Source organism: Triticum aestivum, chromosome 7B (assembly GCF_018294505.1).
Source record: "Triticum aestivum cultivar Chinese Spring chromosome 7B, IWGSC CS RefSeq v2.1, whole genome shotgun sequence".
NCBI classification, from domain to species: Eukaryota; Viridiplantae; Streptophyta; class Magnoliopsida; order Poales; family Poaceae; genus Triticum; species Triticum aestivum.
Genome location: NC_057813.1, coordinates 452,290,082 through 452,308,695, shown reverse-complemented (window position 1 = coordinate 452,308,695; position 18,614 = coordinate 452,290,082). Strand labels below are relative to the sequence as shown.

The following is an 18,614-nucleotide window of genomic DNA, read 5'->3' as shown; positions in this document are numbered from 1 at the left end:
ATTTCGAGCCTCGTGACCTCGTGTGTTTTGCTGCAACCACACAAGGGGGGGAAATGGTACGATGACTTGGAGTGTCCGCTGCAATGTCTGAGAGCATGCTGCGATTATCTTTAGTGCTCCAAAGTGTTGGTTACCGATCGCCGCTCGGTCCGATCGGAATTTTTTTTTTTTTGAGCAACAGTCAGATCGGATTGATCCCGCCCCGAGTTGCGGGTGCGAGCCGAGCCTAGCCCAGCCGCCTAGGCGGGGTGAGGGGACGCACCGCACTCACGCACGATTCACGATCGAGCCGATGGAGGAAGCCAGAGTGCGTTGCATTTAAGGAAATTTTCTTCCAATCCGGGAGTCCGGCGGGAGCGCTATTATTCTTCTCCTTCCTTCTTTGTTAGTACCGCCTCTCCCTCCAATCCAACACGGACCCCAGGCGCCTCCTCTGAGGTCTTTATTTCCTCCCCCTTCCGCCGTTGGTTCCCGTCGCACCGTCAGACAAGCTCAAGAAGAGAGGAGAGAGAGAGAGAGACAGACAGCACCTGCCGCCGCGTTTCCTCCCCCTCGCTGAGAGAGCGACCATGACGCAGCCGCCGCGTCTGCACCCGATCGTTGAGCAAGCGACCAAGACGCTGCCGCCGCTCGGCAAGAAGACGAAGGGGCGGCAGCGCCGGGAGAACCGCCGGGTGGAGAAGAAGGAGTCGCGGCAGGTGACCTTCTCCAAGCGCAAGTCCGGGCTCTGGAAGAAGGCCGCGGAGCTCGCCGTGCTCTGCCGCGCCAGCCTCGCCATCGTCGTCTTCTCGGAGGCCGGCAAGGCGTTCGCCTTCGGCAGCCCCTCTACCGACGCCGTCCTGGGCTGCGCCGACGCCCTTGCTCCTGTTCCTGCTGCCGACGACGTGGAGTGGGAGGCCCTGGAGGCGCTGTACCGGGAGACGGAGGCCAAGGGCGTGGAGGTCGCGGCGGAGGCCGAGCGGATGAGCGCCGTCGGCAAGAAGGTGGTGGAGGTGCAGACGCAGGCGGGGAAGCGGTTCAGGTGGGAGGCTGACGTGGAGGCGCTCGGGGAGGCGGAGCTGCCGGTCTTCGCCAGGGCGCTCCAGCGCCTCCGGGACAACGTGCGCCGCCACGCCGACAAGATGCCCTCCGCTGCTCCACCGCAGCAGTAGTCCAGGGCAGGCCGAGCTTCGGTTAATCGCCATATGTTCTTGGACCATCTTTGCTTAGTTGCCTTTTGCTAGTACTGTAGTACTGTGTAGTAAGGCTACTGATTTCAAGATTAATAAGTTGTTTTCTTCTCATGAGCAGTCCAGCGCATATTCTTTCAGTTTTTATTGGAGATACAATTGTTGATCATTAACTAAATTTTCTGCAAAAATCATGCGTTATTGGATCAACTCGATGAACACACGATTTGATGCCGAATTAATTTTCCATGAAGTAAGACAATCCGGTACCAAAACAAGTTTCCTTTCGAACATGCTGCACCTTTCGTTAAGGGCAAGACAAGCAGCAACGCGAATATCCAGGATGAAAATAAAAGTTTCCTTTTCGAACATGTTGCACCTTTTGTTGAAACATAATGGATCTTTGGCTTCATCAGCCTAAAAGTCTTTAACCACTTGACATAGCTGAGTTAACTGCAATGCTAAGTCTAAATATTCTGATTCATATGATTGATTGGCTTCATTCAGGAGCAAAATCTATATATCCTGTTACTTGCACCTTCAGTTTGGACGTTGAGTGCCTTCTGCTACTACACAGCTTAAATTTTCATTGCAATAGGCATTGGACAGAAGCTCCAGTTATATTGAATTAAACGCTAGATAGTCATGAGACAACAGATTGTGCACTGCAGAGTGCAGATATCAGGCAATAGTGAAAGGAACTAACTGGCATGCATTCAGTTAATTTGCAGGTAAGAATAACATCGTACATGAGTAATGCACTAATTCTAGTAGAAACTCCAAAACAAATCAAGTGAAACTCTCCCCGCCAAAATAAATAAATTAAAAAAATCAAGTGAAACTCCCTTTCTGTTTCGAAAATATTCCGATGCGAATTGGCGATGGTCTTCAAGGTTCTGCCTCTGCACCAACTTCAAACGGCAGTACAGATACTTCAACAATGGCAGCAACCAGTGTGCAATCCATCGCGACGAAACAAATGTTACCGAGACTTCGACGATAGCAGTACAAAAGAAAGGAGAATAACGGCGTGCAGGAAGAATTTTGGCCTTTTGAGGAGACTTGGGGCAGGTGATTAACTAAAACAAACTGGTTCTTGCCTAAGATAGCAAATGTGCTTGTTTCATACATGCTTGATTACACTGCGGCACTTCACAAATGGTTATTTTTCGACAAAGGGTGGAATTTATTGACTCAAAATGAAGCATCAAGAAGATACATAACACAATAAACACACACCCGGCCTCTGCATAGCTAGGATGCACACAGCCAACATCATTTCACACACGCGAAAAACGCCGGCACCTAGCAAAGTCATATAAGACCAAAGCTATGTGTAGACAAGGAAAAAAATAAAAACCCTCAAAGTGATTAGATCTATGATCGACAAACTACAACAATGACCATATCCGCACCAACAATTTCATTACACCACATGGACGATGAGATTCTTCAATAGCAACGCCTTCAGAAAGGGAGGAGCAACAATCAAGTGTCGCCGTCATCGGATTCTACCACAAGGTCAGAATCTAGGTTTTCACCCTGAATAATCAGTCCGAGCATATTCGAGCAATGCCTTCAACAAGGTAGCGACGCAAGAAAAAACATCGCCATTGCCAGGTATAACCACTCGAGTCTGACCTAGGCTTTTGCCCCGAAGCTCGAGACCAGGTGCTCGAATAACACCACCATCGAAATCACTCATCTGTTGTCGCCGCCACTTTTCCGCGATCCCAGCAGCTACATGTCATGCGATCGTCGTCACCGCACGACCATCCCTTTGCGTCAAGCCTGTTGGGGATATAACTATTTGTGTAAGCCGCCCAGGAGGGGCCGGGTTACGCAAAGAGGACTTACCAAAGAGAAGCCCAAGACCAAAGGTGAAGATGGCGGTTCATAGAGGGCTTAAGGCCCGCAGACGACTTAAGGCCCGGTGTAATAAACCGCCATAATAATATTACTTGTATCATAAGGTAGACTTAACTAGTCACCGAGCCGGACATTGTTTATAAGCCGGCCGGGACTCTGTAAGCCGCAGGGGCGTCCACCCGTGTATATAAGGGGACGACCCGCTGGCGGCTGAGGGCAAGAAACAACTCATCGAGAACCAGGCATAGCGTATCTCGCTTCCTGGTCATCGAAACATCAATACCAACCCAACTAGACGTAGGCCTTACATTCACCGTAAGGGGCCGAACTAGTATAAACCCTCTCGTGTCCTTTGTCCCAATTAACCCCTTCAAGCTTCCAAGTTGCGATGGCTCCACAACTAAGTCCTTTCACGAGGACATCTGACGTGACAATTCCATGACAGTTGGCGCCCACCATGGGGCCAGCGCACGGTGGATTTGAGTTCTTGAAGGGCAACTTCGAAGGGCTCAAGGGATACGTAGTGGGCCGGATGACCAAGAGTCGTCGCGACAAGATCTACATCGACGATGAAGGCTGGGGCCCCGACGCCGGCTCAATTGAGTACGGGTACCGGGTCCCCTTCGGAGGGATCCACGTCTTCATCGGCCGGATTGGTGAGCCGGGGCCTGAGCCAGACAACAGCACCGACCTCGTCGAGATGGCTCAGCGTGCGAAACCCGCACGAGCTCAACCCGGCATGAAGCGTGTCTTTGTGGGCTGCGTCCACGGTGAAGAGCTTTCTGAAGGACCTGAAGATGGCGGTGAGGCGGTCGTCCACTCTGGCGGTGATTCGTCCGCCGGCTCAACAGATTCTCTGTATCAAGTCCAAGATGGTGTGCTCGGGGGCTGTTCCGATGGCTTCAGTATTCCAGACCCCTGTGAGTCGCCGAACTGGGCAGGAGTCTTCATGGCTGGGACTCAACCCGGTTAAAACTCTACAACCGCTACTGCAATTACGTCCGGGATAGGAGCGGCCGGGGCAGGAGGCCCTGTGCGCCCGCTGGCTCAAATACTGATAGACCTCATGGACAAGCTTATGGCCCTGTTAACCGCCACGGTTATCCCTGCGAACAAAGATGAGCATGACGCGGAGGTGGCACGGGTACGTGAGGAGATAGCTCAGGCCAAGGAGGCCTTTGCAGCTGAGGATACTAGACTAGCTATGGAGCGGGCGACTCTCGACACCCGGGCACAGCGGTTGCAGTCAGAAGCTTACCAGCACACGATGAGCCTAAACGCGTCCAATGAGGTAATGAGGAGGAGACACCAGAAGACCCAATCCCGGTTACCTCCGAATTGCGACCCTCGGGTTCTTTTCACTACAGCCGGAGCAGGCCCAAGTAACCCGCCAGATGCCAATCAATTTATGACATCCGGAGCAGGAGGACCGGCTCAGCGTCGAGAGATGCCACCTCCTCATGTGAGCATGGCACCACCGCGTTATGTACCGATACCGGAGGGTCACTTTTCCAGCCCCATGGAGAATTTAATCGCAGCGTAAGCGCGTCTGGCGGCTCTTCCAGTGGACGGTGATGATCCAACAGCGGTGGAGACCCGGAGGATCAGGGAACTTGTTCAGAAGGTCCTGGCTCAGCAAGAGACCTATTCTTATAGTCGAGATAGGATTCATTCAACTCCTCCGCCTTGGTTAGCACTGCCTCGTCAGAACTGGAGCCCGAGTTATAGCCGGCACATGGAATCTGAAGCTTTGTCAAGCAATACCCAACACCGTGACCAACATGGTGGCTATAACCCGGTGCAAGACCGAGTACGTCAGGAGAACGAGCGGGCGGCTCAGCTGGCGGCTCAACAGGCGGCACATCAGGATATTCCAGAGTATCCAGCGACTTCTACTGAGATGGGAGTAGCCACCAGAACCGGTGGCGTTCCTTGTTTGATACCGGCTTTGCGCAATGTACGCATGCCCAAGGACTTCAAGGGACCTCGAAAGGTGCCGAATTACACGGCCGACTTACAGCCTGGAGCATGGATTGAGAGTTATGAGATGGCCATGGAGCTGTTGGAAGTCAGTGACGCGTCAATGGCCAAATACTTTACCATGATGTTAGATGGAACGGCCCGGTCTTGGTTAAAGAGTTTACCACCTAATTCCATTGGTTCGTGGGAGGAGTTAAAAGCCCGTTTCATCCAGAACTTCAAGGACACCTATAAGGAATCTATGTCAATCATGGACTTGACGAACTGCAAGCAGGGGGAGGGCGAATCCACCACCCATTGGGTATGCCGGGTCAAGGAGATAATTCATTCATGTGATAAGATGGATGCCGGCTCTGCAGTCCTCATGTTGGAGAAAAATTGCAGCTTTGAGCCGCTGAGGCAGAAGTTGGGGCGCCTTAAGCGTGACTGCAGGGATATGGGCACGCTAATGGCGGCTTTAGTCAAATGTGCCGATTCTGATAGTACCAAGGATCCCGCGTCTGATGATGAGAAGACAGGGAAGGGAAAAAGGAACGGCAATGGAAAGGGTCAACAGCACAACCCGGTGAATCAAAGCGGCAACAAGCGTAAGGCGGACGGCAACCCGGAGCTTGTAGCCAATGCTAATACGCAGGGTAACAATCAGAGACGTAAGGGTAAGTGGCCTTGATCCGGCGGGTCAGGCCCATCTCTTGAGCAGCTACTCAATGAGCCTTGCCCGAAACACGGCACCAGGGAGCACCCCGCTACACACCTGTGGAAAGATTGCGCGATCATGAAAGTGTTTAAAAATTCCAATACCTTTGATGGTAGTCATGGATCTGGCGGCGGTTCAGGGGCTGGCGGATTTCATGGCCCGGGTGGCGGTTCAAATTCCGGTTTTCAGGGACAGTCTGTTGGAAATAATCAGCAGCAATCTGGTCAGAGAGGACAACAACAGCAGCAGTCGGGTTATCAGAGCCATCCGAAACAGTTGAGTGGTGGACAGTACCATGTGTTTACCACTAGCTTATGTAGACGTGACCAGAAGGTTCTTAAGAGGGCCGTAAATTCGGTTCAGCCGGCGATTCCTCGTTATTTGAGATGGTCAGAGCAACCCATCATATGGAGTAGAGAGGACCACCCTCCACGAGTCGATAATCCGGGTCAGTTAGCCTTGGTGGCAGCACCCCAGGTTGGTGGATATAAATTCACTAAGGTACTCATGGATGGAGGTAGCAGCATCAGTATCCTCTATTATGATACTTTCCAGCACATGGGGTTGACTGAGAAGAATCTGAGAACATCCAACACTGTTTTCCATGGGGTGGTTCCAGGCAAGTCGGCTTACCCAGTGGGCAAGATTGAATTGGAGATGGCTTTTGGAGATGAGCATGATTCCAGGGCTGAGAAATTGACATTTGAAGTGGTCAAAATCAGGAGTCCGTATCACGCTTTGTTTGGGCGACCGGCTTACGCTAAGTTCATGGCACGGCCGTGTTACGTTTACTTACAGCTCAAGATGCCGGGTTACAAGGGCACCATCACTGTGCATGGGAGTCGAAAGGTGGCTTTGGAATGTGAAGAAGGCGACGCGGCTTACGCTGAGACTGCCTGTGCCGCGGAGGAGATTAAATTTTATCAAGACAATGTTGACCCGGCAGATATGGCCTCCCTCAAAAAACCAACTACTGAGCATGACCTGGCGTTGAAGTTTAAATCAGCCGCTGAGACAAAGCTTGTTGACTTTACCCCAGGAGACGCCTCTAAGCAGTTCAGTATCAGCGCCAATTTGGATCCTAAATAGGAAAGCGCGCTCATCGAGTTCATCCGTGAGAACCGGGACATCTTTGCATGGAAACCTTCTGACATGTCGGGTGTACCGAGGGAACTCGCTGAGCACACTCTCAATATTGATCCGAAGTATAAGCCGGTCAGACAGTTTCTCCAATGGTTCAACGAAGAGAGACGGAAAGCTTTTGGAGAAGAGGTTGCCCGGCTCTTAGTGGCCGGGTTTATTGTTGAAGTTTTTCATCCGGAGTGGTTGGCTAACCCGGTGTTGATGCTCAAGAAGAACGGCACTTGGCGGATGTGCGTGGATTACACGGACTTAAACAAGGCTTGTCCGGCTGATCCCTTTGCTCTCCCCCGTATTGATCAAATCATTGATGCTACGACAGGTTGTGAATGTTTGAGTTTCTTGGATTCTTACTCTGGTTATCATCAGATGAATATGGCAGTTAAGGACCAGGAGAAGACATCTTTCATCACTCCATTTGGGGCCTTCTGTTATGTATCTATGTCGTTTGGACTCAAGAGTGCCCAGGCGACTTATCAGCGATGTGTGCAGAACTGTTTGCACGATCAAATTGGGCGTAATGTTCATGCTTATGTGGATGACATCATGGTGAAATCCAGAGAAAAGGAAACCTTAATATCCGACTTGAGGGAGACCTTTGACAATCTCCGGGTTTACAAGATGATGCTTAACCCGGCCAAGTGTGTGTTTGGTGTACCTGCAGGCAAGCTCTTGGGTTTTCTGGTGTCAAACAGAGGCATTGAAGCTAATCCGGAGAAGATCACGGAGATTACGTCTCTGGCTAAGCCGGCGTGTATTAATGATGTTCAGCGCCTGGCGGGACGTGTTGCTGCTTTAAGCCGGTTCATAAGCCGGTTAGGGGATAAGGCCTTACCGCTCTATCAGATGATGAAGAAAACAAACACTTTCGTCTGGAGAGATGCTGCTAACACTGCCTTTAAAGATTTAAAGAGACAGTTGTCTGAGCCACCGGTTCTTGCGGCTCCCATTGATAGACATCCTCTATTGTTATATGTGGCTGCTAACTCGCAGGCCGCCAGTGTTGCCATCGTGGTGGAGCGTAAAGCGGCAGTCAAGGAGCATCCGGTTCAGAGGCTGGTTTACTACATCAGCGAGGTGCTCATTGAGTCTAAACAAAGGTATCCACATTGGCAGAAGCTTATTTATGGTGTGTTCATGGCAAACCGGAAGCTGAAGCAGTACTTTCAAAGTCATCCTATAACGGTGGTAAGTTCAGCTCCTTTGGGAGACATCATTCAGAACAGGGAGGCCACAGGACGAATGGCCAAGTGGGCTATTGAGCTTGGGCCTTATGATTTGAAGTATATGCCCCGTACTGCCATCAAATCTCGGGCCTTGGTGGATTTTATCAATGATTGGACAGAGTTGCAGGCACCTGAGGAGAAGCCGGACAATACGTATTGGACTATTCACTTTGATGGGTCCAGGCAGTTAGAAGGATCAGGGGTTGGAGTGGTTTTAACTTCCCCTTGAGGTGATAAATTTCGTTATGTGCTCCGGCTCATGTTTCCTTGTACTAACAATGCAGCTGAATACGAGGCCTTGCTCCATGGTCTCCGGATGGCTAAGGAGATGAATTTAAGCCGGGTAAGGTGCTTGGGCGACTCAGACCTCGTGGCTCAACAGGTCTCAGGCATGTGGGATTCTAAGGATCCCCTTATGGCGGCCTATCGTCGTGAAGTAGATGTTGTAGCTGGGTACTTCAAAGGATATCAGGTGGAGCACATTGATAGAAGGAAGAATGAGGCGGCTGATGCATTAAGCCGGTTGGGCTCTCAGCGTAAGCCGGTGCTGCCTAACACCTTTCTTGATGTTCTACATAATCCTTCTGTCAAGGTACCTACAGAGGAAGAGCTTGCAGTGCCAGACCCGGAGGCGTAGTTGGTGGCCGCACTTCACGTCATCCCAGATTGGACATTGCCATACTTGGCTTATATGACCCGGGGAGAGCTGCTTGAGGATGAGACCTTGGCAAGACAAATTGTCAGGCGGTCCAAATCCATGACAATTGTTAATGGCGAGTTACATCACCTCAGTGTCACAGGGGCATTCCAGCATTGTGTGTCACCTGCAGAGGGTCAAGAGATACTTCGAGAGATCCATGAAGGAGATTGTGTTCACCATGTCGGCTCAAAGTCTCTGGTGGCTAAGGCCTTCCGTCATAGCTTTTATTGGCTAACGGCTCATGCTGATGCGGAGGATCTTGTTAGCAAATGTGACGGATGTCCAAAATTCTCATGATGAGCTCATGTGCCGGCTCAAGAATTGAGGATGATTCCAATTACTTGGCAGTTCGCAGTCTGGGGGCTTGACATGGTAGGACCCTTCAAGAGGTCTAAGGACAAAAGGACACACCTCCTGGTGGCAGTGGATAAATTTACAAAGTGGATTGAGGCAGAGCCGGTCAGTCAGTGTGATGCAGCCACGGCAGTTTAGTTCATCAAAAAGGTGATCTTTCGTTTTGGTTTTCCACATAGCATCATAACTGATAATGGCACTAATCTCTCCAAGGGTGCAATGGAAGAGTTCTGTCAACGAGAGCATATCAGGCTTGACGTTTCGGTTGTTGCTCATCCTCAATCCAATGGTCAAGCAGAAAGAGCTAATCAGGAAATTTTAAGGGGTATCAAACCACAGCTCTTGGTCCCCTTACAGCGGACTCCGGGTTGTTGGGTGGAAGAGTTACCCTCTGTGCTGTGGAGCATCAACACTACGCCTAACAGATCCACGGGCTATACACCTTTTTCATGGTTTATGGAGCAGAGGCAGTTCTGCCAAGTAATATCCAGCACGACTCGCCCCGGGTGGCGGCTTACATTGAGGCTGATAATGAAAAAGCTCGACAGGAGGCACTTGACTTGTTGGATGAGGAGCAAGACTTGGCAATAGCCCGCTCAGCGATTTACCAGCAAGACCTTCGTCGCTATCACAGCCGTCGGGTCAGAAGCAGAACATTTCAGGAAGGCGACTTAGTGCTCCGGCTCATCCAGGATCAGTCCAATATGCACAAGATACCCCCTCCTTGGGAAGGACCCTTTGTGGTCAGCAAGAATATGAACAACGGGTCATACTACCTCATTGATATTCGAGAATACAAAGACTCACGTAAGTCGGAGGAGGAGACCCGTCGGCCGTGGAATATCGCCCATCTTCGGCCTTACTATACTTGAGCCACCGGCTCCTAGGATGTATATATTTTTGACAATGTACATATTATATAAAGCAATAAAGCAGGACCTCTGTCCTTTTTTCCCATAAAGAATGTTTTTATGTCTTCTTTATCAGGTGATGGACACTACCAACAGGGAGCGGATCATATCTGAATCCGGCTTTCCCTTTGGACCGGCTTATGATCATATCTGAATCTAGCCATGATCACTTGGGGGCTTCCTGTTCAAACATAGGTCGTATCCGAACCAAAGAGAACATAGCTGTCGATACCCGCTTGATCGGCATACTGCCAAACCCACTTGGGGGCTTCTTGATCATATTTGAATCATAGCTTAACCCCTTTGGGTCTGACGTGGATCGTATACGAATCAGCGTCATTAAACAAATCTCATGGTCACTTGGGGGCTTCCTATTCAAACATAGGTCGTATTCGAACCAAAGAGAACATAGCTGTTGATACCCATTTGATCGGCATCGCCAAGCCACTGGGGGCTATATGATCGTATCCGAATCTTAGCTTAACCCCTTTGGAATGGTTTACTGATCGTATTCGAATCAGAAGCCTATAAAATATTTTGACTATCCCGAGACCTTGTGAAAACGTTATGAGATGTTTTTTGTCTTTCCGGTTTAATATTGGTCACACCAAGTTGTTAAGTACCAGGTGAGCATCAAGTCAGCAGGAAAGATTATCCAAGGATCGCAGGTATGCTTTTATGCTTATACTTAGCAGAGTATAATCATAAACCAGTTTATTTATGATGTTTTTTTGTTTGTGTTCCGGGTTATCAATACTTTCCGTGACCTCAAACGCGATAAACTGCCAATGGAATTTTTCTTGTTTTATGTGCAGAATAAGGCAAGTAAAATTAACACGTCAATGAAATCACAGTCGGAAATATATAGCAGTGGCGGCTTACGAAAGTGTTAAAGCGCTGGGAACATGCGTGAAGGCATGACAAACGTTGGAAAGTTTTTTTACCCTATTACAAGACTCCCCGAGTCTGAATAAATGAAGCATTGTTTTTTGCAAAACACCTGGCGATTCACTCCTTCGGCGGGCTTGAAGTCTCCGGGTTATCCTTCTCCGCTTCTCCGTTGGTTATTTTGTCCTGGAAAGTTGACGAGGCCTAGTCAATGCCGCTCAAAGCTTCAAACTCAGCTTCATCATCTATTAAACCGGCTGGGTCCACTTCCGGGGCAAAAGTATGCTTACGAATTGGAGGGATCAGGCTGATTTGATCATATAGAGTGTTGGGAATTCTCCGGTTTTCACTGTCATAAGCCGGCGCATACTTGCTAAGGTCAGTGTCGTTTCCAATAAGGGTTGACACGGGACGTATGGCTTTGACGCAGGCGGTGAAATCATGGTCGTCAAATACAGTGCCGTCTTCCTTCAGACTTGGGTATCCAAGAGCAAGGTCGGCCGGGTCTAGTTCCGGGAGCCATGCTTTAGCCCGGCTCAATGCGGCTACGGCCCCGGCTCTTGAGGACGCCCGCCTTAAGTCTTGGATCCGCTAAGGCAGGAAAGCGAGGCTCTTCAACACGTCTTGCAGAAGGCTGGGAGGAGGGCTTGATAAGGCTACAACGAACAAAGCACGTTGTGAACCGGAGTACAGCTGTTCTACTAAGGTATAAACTGCTTTAAGCTTGATCAGCATGCTTTGTTTAAGGTTGGTACTCCTGGGGCATGTGCGTACACAAGTATAACAGTCAGCCGGAAGTAATTATTACAATGGTCATTGAAAGGTTACGATGTTTGAGGTTTTGCACAGTAACTTACCGAAGATGGCTGAGACCATTTGAGATATCTGCCGTTTTAAGTCGGACAGCTCGGTTGTTGCCTCTGCAAGAGATGCTTCTGCTGTCTCGGCCCGAGTCACCAATGAAGCCTTCTCACTAGACCAAGTTTTCTTCTCCGACTCAAAATTCTTCTTCAATTTCTCATTTTCAGAGACACTGAATTCAAATTTGGAGTTAGCTTTCTGAGTTTCAAGTTCTTGAGTTTCCAGACGACTCTTCAGGACAACAAGCTCTGATTCAAACTGACTTATGGTGGCCTGCATTGACATCAGGTTATGGTAAGGATTATAGTAAGATAACATTTAAGTCCCAAGCACTTTACAAGTAAAGATACTTGGCACTTGGGGGCTAATGTATGCTGAAGAATTTTAAAATTATCATACCTGGTAACATATATTAAGTCTCAAGCACTTTACAAGTAAAGATATTTGACACTTGGGGACTAATGTATATTGCAAATTTACAACTATCATGGTATAACCGGGTTACATATATTCTCTTTGAACCGGTTCAAATAATAAGTAAAGCAGATTTCTAAGTCTATAACATATTTATTCATAAGCGATAGACATGGGGGCTGGTGCAGTATGTAAGACTCAGGTAAAAAGTATAAGCTATACCTTAGATTTGTGTTGTATTTGTTTTACCATGTCAATTTCCAGGTCACGGCTATTATGCACTTGATTCAGATAGCCCGAGACTATATCACCAATGCTTAAGTGAGTGTAATCAGCTCTGTTGGAAAAGGCAGTGCCTAGGAGGCGCTTAGGCACGCCTAGGCGCTAGGCAGTGGCCAAACGCCTCGCCTAGGGCATAAATGGAGGTCTAGGCAGGCAAAGTAAGGAATTGCCTACCCAAGCAAGAAATCATGCTGCATACTACACTGATATGCCAAACGGGTTATATTCCAATGGCAGTAGATGGTAATTAACTTATTTATATGCCCTAAACTAATATCAACACCCATATAACAATCACACATACACTATGAGTAAAAAGTATATTACCGCCTAGGCCGCGCCTAGGACGCTTAGGCACCGCCTAGGCACTAGGCGAAGGCCAATCGCCTCGCTTACGCCTACCGCTTTTTCCAACCTTGGTAATCAGTAATATCATGCTTGGCTTTTCGGCGTTCGGCAAGTTCTTCCTTGGCGGAACATTTGGCAAGGACGGTAGGCCACCCTGGTTCAACAAACTGAGACCTCATAATCTCAACTTCCGGTTCATTTGTCTTGACCGGGCTAGGAGTCTCCAGGTCATTTGTGTTGAGAGTATCCTCAGCAGACGGGTCAAAGGTTGGCACTGGAATATCAGAAGCCGGATCAGGCGGCGGCTGATGGGTAGAGCTGTCTGGAGCAGATGCATTTATCTCCGGTTCAGTTACAATCGGATCTTGGGACGTCTTATTCTTCTTCGCCCTCTTGCTGGGTTTCACTTGCATGCTGTTAACAAAGGCAGAAGGATGAATACGCAAGCATGGGTAAAGTAAAGTTCAAGGTACATAAAGTTACATTATCGGGGAGCAGTTTTGAAAGCCGGCATGTTTGACTGCATGGATTCATTAGAAGAAGGAGAGGTATCCTGATAATTGGAGTCAGACAAATTGAGAGGATGATGAATTAAGCCCGCTAAAGGTAAAACAGAACGTAAATCGGAGATAACCTCAGTCCGACGCTTCCTGGTTACGTCAGGTAAGCCGGAGGAGAGTTCCGCATCCTTATTGTTCCGAGTCTGCCTCCGGTTCTCAAGCTGTTGTTGCTTCAAAAGAAATTGAGGATCTTGATAAGCAAGAGCATGTGAAAATCTTACTTTCCGGGTCACCCTTCAGATCTTTTGCTTGGGCAAAGGCTCTGAGTCAGGGGGGATTATAGTTACCTCTTCATTGGCTGCTTGACTATTCCCCGTATCCTCCTGAAGGGATAGAATGTCAGACAGGTAATAACAAGGGACTTAAGAAAATTTAAAGCTTACCTCTTCATCATCCGAAGAACTATCATCCAATTTGAGTAAGTCGGAGGCGCTGGGTTTCTTCTTCTTTGAGGTCCCCGCCTTGGCGGCTTTCGTTTCGGCTTTTTTGGTTGTCCTGGCTTGTTTGGCAGCTTCATGGTCATATTTGACCTTCCAGAAGTTATCATCGGCCTGTGGAAAAGGATAAGGAATTATGAGTACCAAAAAAGGTATGATATATCAAAAAGTATTTATTACGATTGATAACTTACTGGAGGGGCCGGGTTATTCTTGCAAAAGGGAAGTAAGCCGAAGGCGTTACTTGTCAGAGTGCCCTCCTTCAGCAGTGACTGGGTCGTAGCATCCGCCACATCATCCGGTAAGTTGTCAGGACTATGGCGTAATGGGTCATCCTTTTCGCCTGTATAAGTACACATTAAGCCGGAACAACGACTTAATGGAAGTACTCGCCAAGTGACCCAAACTCGGACCAGATCGATGCCGTTTAAACCGTTTCCCAAGAGAGCTTTGATCTTCTTGATGGTGGGATTGAGAGGCAGACATTCAAAGACTGTCAGTTTATCTGGTATCGGGTGGTTGGACTCGAGGCGCAGGGCGCGAAAGCCGGGCAGAGGCTTCTCATCAGCCGGAGAAGTGTCCTGACAATAGAACCATGTTTGGTTCCAAGATTTTGGGTGACTCGGCAGTTCAGCATAAGGAAAAAGGCAGTCTCTCCTTTGCTGGATTGAGATGCCGCCAAGCTCAAGACTGGGCCCGTTGGCACGTTTATTTTGCCGGTTCATGTAGAAAAGTTCCCTGAATAATAGCAGACTTGGTTCCTCTCCCAGGTACACCTCGCAGAAGACTTGGAAATTGCAAATATTTGACACGGAATTGGGTCTGATGTCTTGAGGTCTAAGGTCAAAGAAATTCAAAACTTCCCTGAAGAATTTTGAGCCGGGAGGGGCAAATCCCCGGCTCGTGTGATCCGTAAAAACTATCACTTCCCCTTCTTTGGGATGAGGCTTCTCTTCAGATGGGTCAGGGACGCGATAAGACATGACCTCCCTTTTTGGCAGGTGGCCAGATTTCACGAACTCAGCCAGTTTACTCTTGGTAACTATGGAGGGGACCCAATTACAGGTTACAGGGGCCTTGGCCGCCTTAGGAGCCATGACAACAGTTGGCCTATGATAAAATAAGAAGATCCGGTTCAATTTTAACCAGGGAGGAAAATCCTAATTATTCAAGGTGGCGGCTTAAGGAGGGGCCTAATGATATAAGGATGACTGCGCAACAATATTTAAGCCGCTACAAGTATCAAGCACAGTTCAAAATTCTTCAGGTCATGAGAAGCAACTAAGGTTCTGTGTCATTTATTTAAGCCGGACACCTCGACAGTTGTGTTTAAGGGCATTTACCAGAAGAAGTTTTCCGGGTGATAAAAACAAGTTTCACAGATGACAGTTATTACTCTGGATCAAATTATTGCTCTGAAAAGAAAATTTTCTAGACCTAAAAACAGGGCAGAGAAGTTCATACACTCGAAGAGGGTTTCCAAACAAGGAAAATGAGATCTATTTCTATGCAAGATCAACACAAACAAGTACCGCAGCAGTTCTACGTAGTTTTTATGATCTAAACAGGGCATTGGAGGTAAGAACTAGCGAGGGTTTGCGTCGGGCGGTGATGAACGCCGACGAACTCGGCAAAGTCCCAATGCAGATCTAAGAAAGGGAAGGGGAGGAACTCATGGATGTGGACGAGCTGCGGAGGTTCGCCGTTGATTTCTGGTCAGAGTCAGGCTGATGCAGCGGCCTGATTCGGTGAAGACGGGGGGTTCGACGGCGGTGGCGGTGGAGTTCGAGAGGAAGCAAGAGGAAGAAGACGACTGAAACAGGGAAGAATGGAAGACCTAAGTCGCGCCTATTTATAGGGAGAGGATAACTGAGACGATGCGGGAAACGAGGGGATAAGAGTTATTATCCAGCACCCCGACGCCTCGATTTTCGGAACAGTCAATAAAGCAAAGATCCGTTAAAGGATATGATGGAATAGAAAAAGAATTTAATAAAGGATGACGTCACCGTGATTTAACCCGGATCCAGATGATGATGTCACAGCGGGTTAAAATCTTCGTGCAAAACAAAAGACTGAAGGACAGTTCCATAATGTATTTTAAGATTGACACGAACAGGTTCAAATCAATCTGGGGCCTAATGTTGGGGATATAACTATTTGTGTAAGCCGCCCAGGAGGGGCCGGGTTACGCAAAGAAGACTTACCAAAGAGAAGCCCAAGACCAAAGGTGAAGATGGCGGTTCATAGAGGGCTTAAGGCCCGCAGGGGACTTAAGGCCCGGTGTAATAAACCGCCATAATAATATTACTTGTATCATAAGGTAGACTTAACTAGTCACCGAGCCGGACATTGTTTATAAGCCGGCTGGGATTTTGTAAGCCGCAGGGGCGTCCACCCGTGTATATAAGGGGACGACCCGCTGGCGGCTGAGGGCAAGAAACAATTCATCGAGAACCGGGCATAGCGTATCTCGCTTCCTAGTCATCGAAACATCAATACCAACCCAACTAGACGTAGGCCTTACCTTCACCGTAAGGGGCCGAACTAGTATAAACCCTCTCGTGTCCTTTGTCCCGATTAACCCCTTCAAGCTTCCTAGTTGCGATGGCTCCACAACTAAGTCCTTTCACGAGGACATCTGACGTGACAATTCCACGACACAGCCATCGTCCATAATTTGTATCTCACCGCCGAAGTCACCACGGGATCAGGAGAGGTGACTCATCCCAAAGACCTTTCGATGACCACCGCCGTCGTGGAGCCATAGATAGTCGCCGCAATAGATTGCAGTCACTACCATCTGGCCGATCAAATCTGGATCACCACCACCAATTCATGGACAGTAGCGCCGTAGGCCAGCCACCGTACGAGCAGAAGGCCAGCACCCAGCGGTTCCACGGCTCCACATCTACACCACCACACGGAGCCCTTCATGGATGCACCTGAAGATCATGCACAGAAGAAACAGATAGTTGTCTCCTGCTGTGCACAGAACCGATCCTGAGGCTGCCACGCACACGAGGCAGACAACTGGATGCCGGACCTGGCGCCCCAACCAATGGCCACATCCTGGAGGGCGCGCGCCGTGCGTCACACCAGGCAGCAGTAGGAGGTCAATGGATGATGATGAATGGTGGGGGTTGTAGGAGATGCGGGAGTAAGGGAGAGAGGGAGCCCCGCCGCCGCCGTCCACCGAGATCAGCATACTCCAGCGGTGGCGGGGGGTTTGGTGGTTTGGCTGGGGGACTTTTGGTGGCGGCGGCTGTGCCTCCGAAGTCGCCCGAGAGCGACCCGGAAGGCTCGCTCGGTTATGGATAGTAACTCCACTCCCTCCGTTTCAAAATAGATGACCCAACTTTGTACTAAATTAGTATAAAGTTGAGTCATCTATTTTGAAACGGAGGGAGTAGCATTGATGTACAGATACTAAAATCCAAAGAGGAGGTTGCATTATTGGAGTAGACAAGTTTAGATGCTTGTTCTATGACAATATCAATCTCTCTTTAAGCACCATATATTACTATCAGCATAGACATGAGTTTCTGCTCACGGGCTCATCTGCATCCACGCTCAGAAAAAAAAAATTCAATTTTTTTGTGTGGTACATAATTTGATGCGTGAGGTCCGCTCCAAATTTCAATTTATTTGGACATTTGAGCAACTCTTAGCAAAAAGATAAATTCAGGGTCTGTAAAAAAGTTTACTGTTCACGCACTGTTCTGATTCGATTTGTCTTTTTTGCCAAGAGCTGCTTAGATGTCGAAATGAGTTCAAATAATTGGAGCGGACCTCACGCATAAAATAATTTACCACACAAAAAATGTATTTTTTTTGAATTTTTCTCTTATATATTTTGATTTGTTTTCTGAGCGGGAGCAAATGAGCTTTGGCATCGAGTTGGATTTCCGTTATACATGGCACTATATGTGTCAATTCCATTTCAAGAGCAACCAAACGCTATGAAGCATCTATTACAACTATGACACCTGGGAGCATAGTTAACAGGAAACTTAGTTGACAAATACTTAGAGCAACTTTAATGGGATGACCTATTTTATCCGCTTGCGTCTGTTTGAATCAGCGCAGGCAAAAGTAAAGGCATAACGTGGCGACCCAAATGCAAATCGCGTCCGCCTGGCGCCCGCGCGGACCCATTTTCGGCCCAAATCGTGTCTGAAATGCGTCGGCGCGGACGCGAAGCGGACGCGCCGCATGTCTCCTCGGCGTCCGCCACGTCCCCACCTGTAGGCCACCCAACCGCCACTGGTCGTCTTATTTATGACGACCACCGACAGCGGGCCCACTTGTCAGCCTCAGAAAGCGTCTTTTTTAAGCACACGTGCGGCGGGGGGCCGGCCTCATCCACCTCTCCCATCCACATCTGGCCCCCCACCACTCCCTTGCTTCCTCGCCCGCGACGGGAAACCCTAGGCCGCCATGGGCATCTTTGGCAACAATGGCAAGGCCAAGGGCAAGTGCACCCCCAGCGCCTCGTCCTCCCGTGCTCCCTGTTACGCCCAATATGCGATACTATCCTAAAGAAAGAAGTATATATACCCCCCTGAACTTTCAGGTTTGGGTTACATCACCCCCTCAACTCAAAAACCGGTTACTTAATCCCCTAAACTTTGCAATACCAGATAAAGCATCCCCGGGAGACTTTCAAGCTGGTTTTGAGGATGGTTTCGGCTGACCTGGCACAGTGACCTAGTTTCGTTGGTTGACTTATATACTGCCACCCATGTCAATGTAAGCCAACTACTCGCCAAGCATGC

General features: G+C 48.8%; 1 protein-coding gene across 1 annotated transcript; it reads left to right on the top strand.

Annotated features, from left to right (window-relative positions):
* The first annotated feature begins 373 nt into the window (after positions 1-373).
* On the top strand, positions 374-1,283 carry LOC123162338 (agamous-like MADS-box protein AGL61). Its single transcript, XM_044580133.1, has one exon. It carries the CDS (start codon positions 570-572, stop codon positions 1,149-1,151), a length of 582 nt encoding a protein of 193 aa, XP_044436068.1. The 5' UTR covers positions 374-569; the 3' UTR covers positions 1,152-1,283.
* Positions 1,284-18,614: the final 17,331 nt, after the last annotated feature.

Bases quoted from the DNA above. Each gene is read 5' to 3' on its own strand.
- LOC123162338 (XM_044580133.1), top strand. From the start codon at position 570: ATGACGCAGCCGCCGCGTCTGCACCCGATCGTTGAGCAAGCGACCAAG.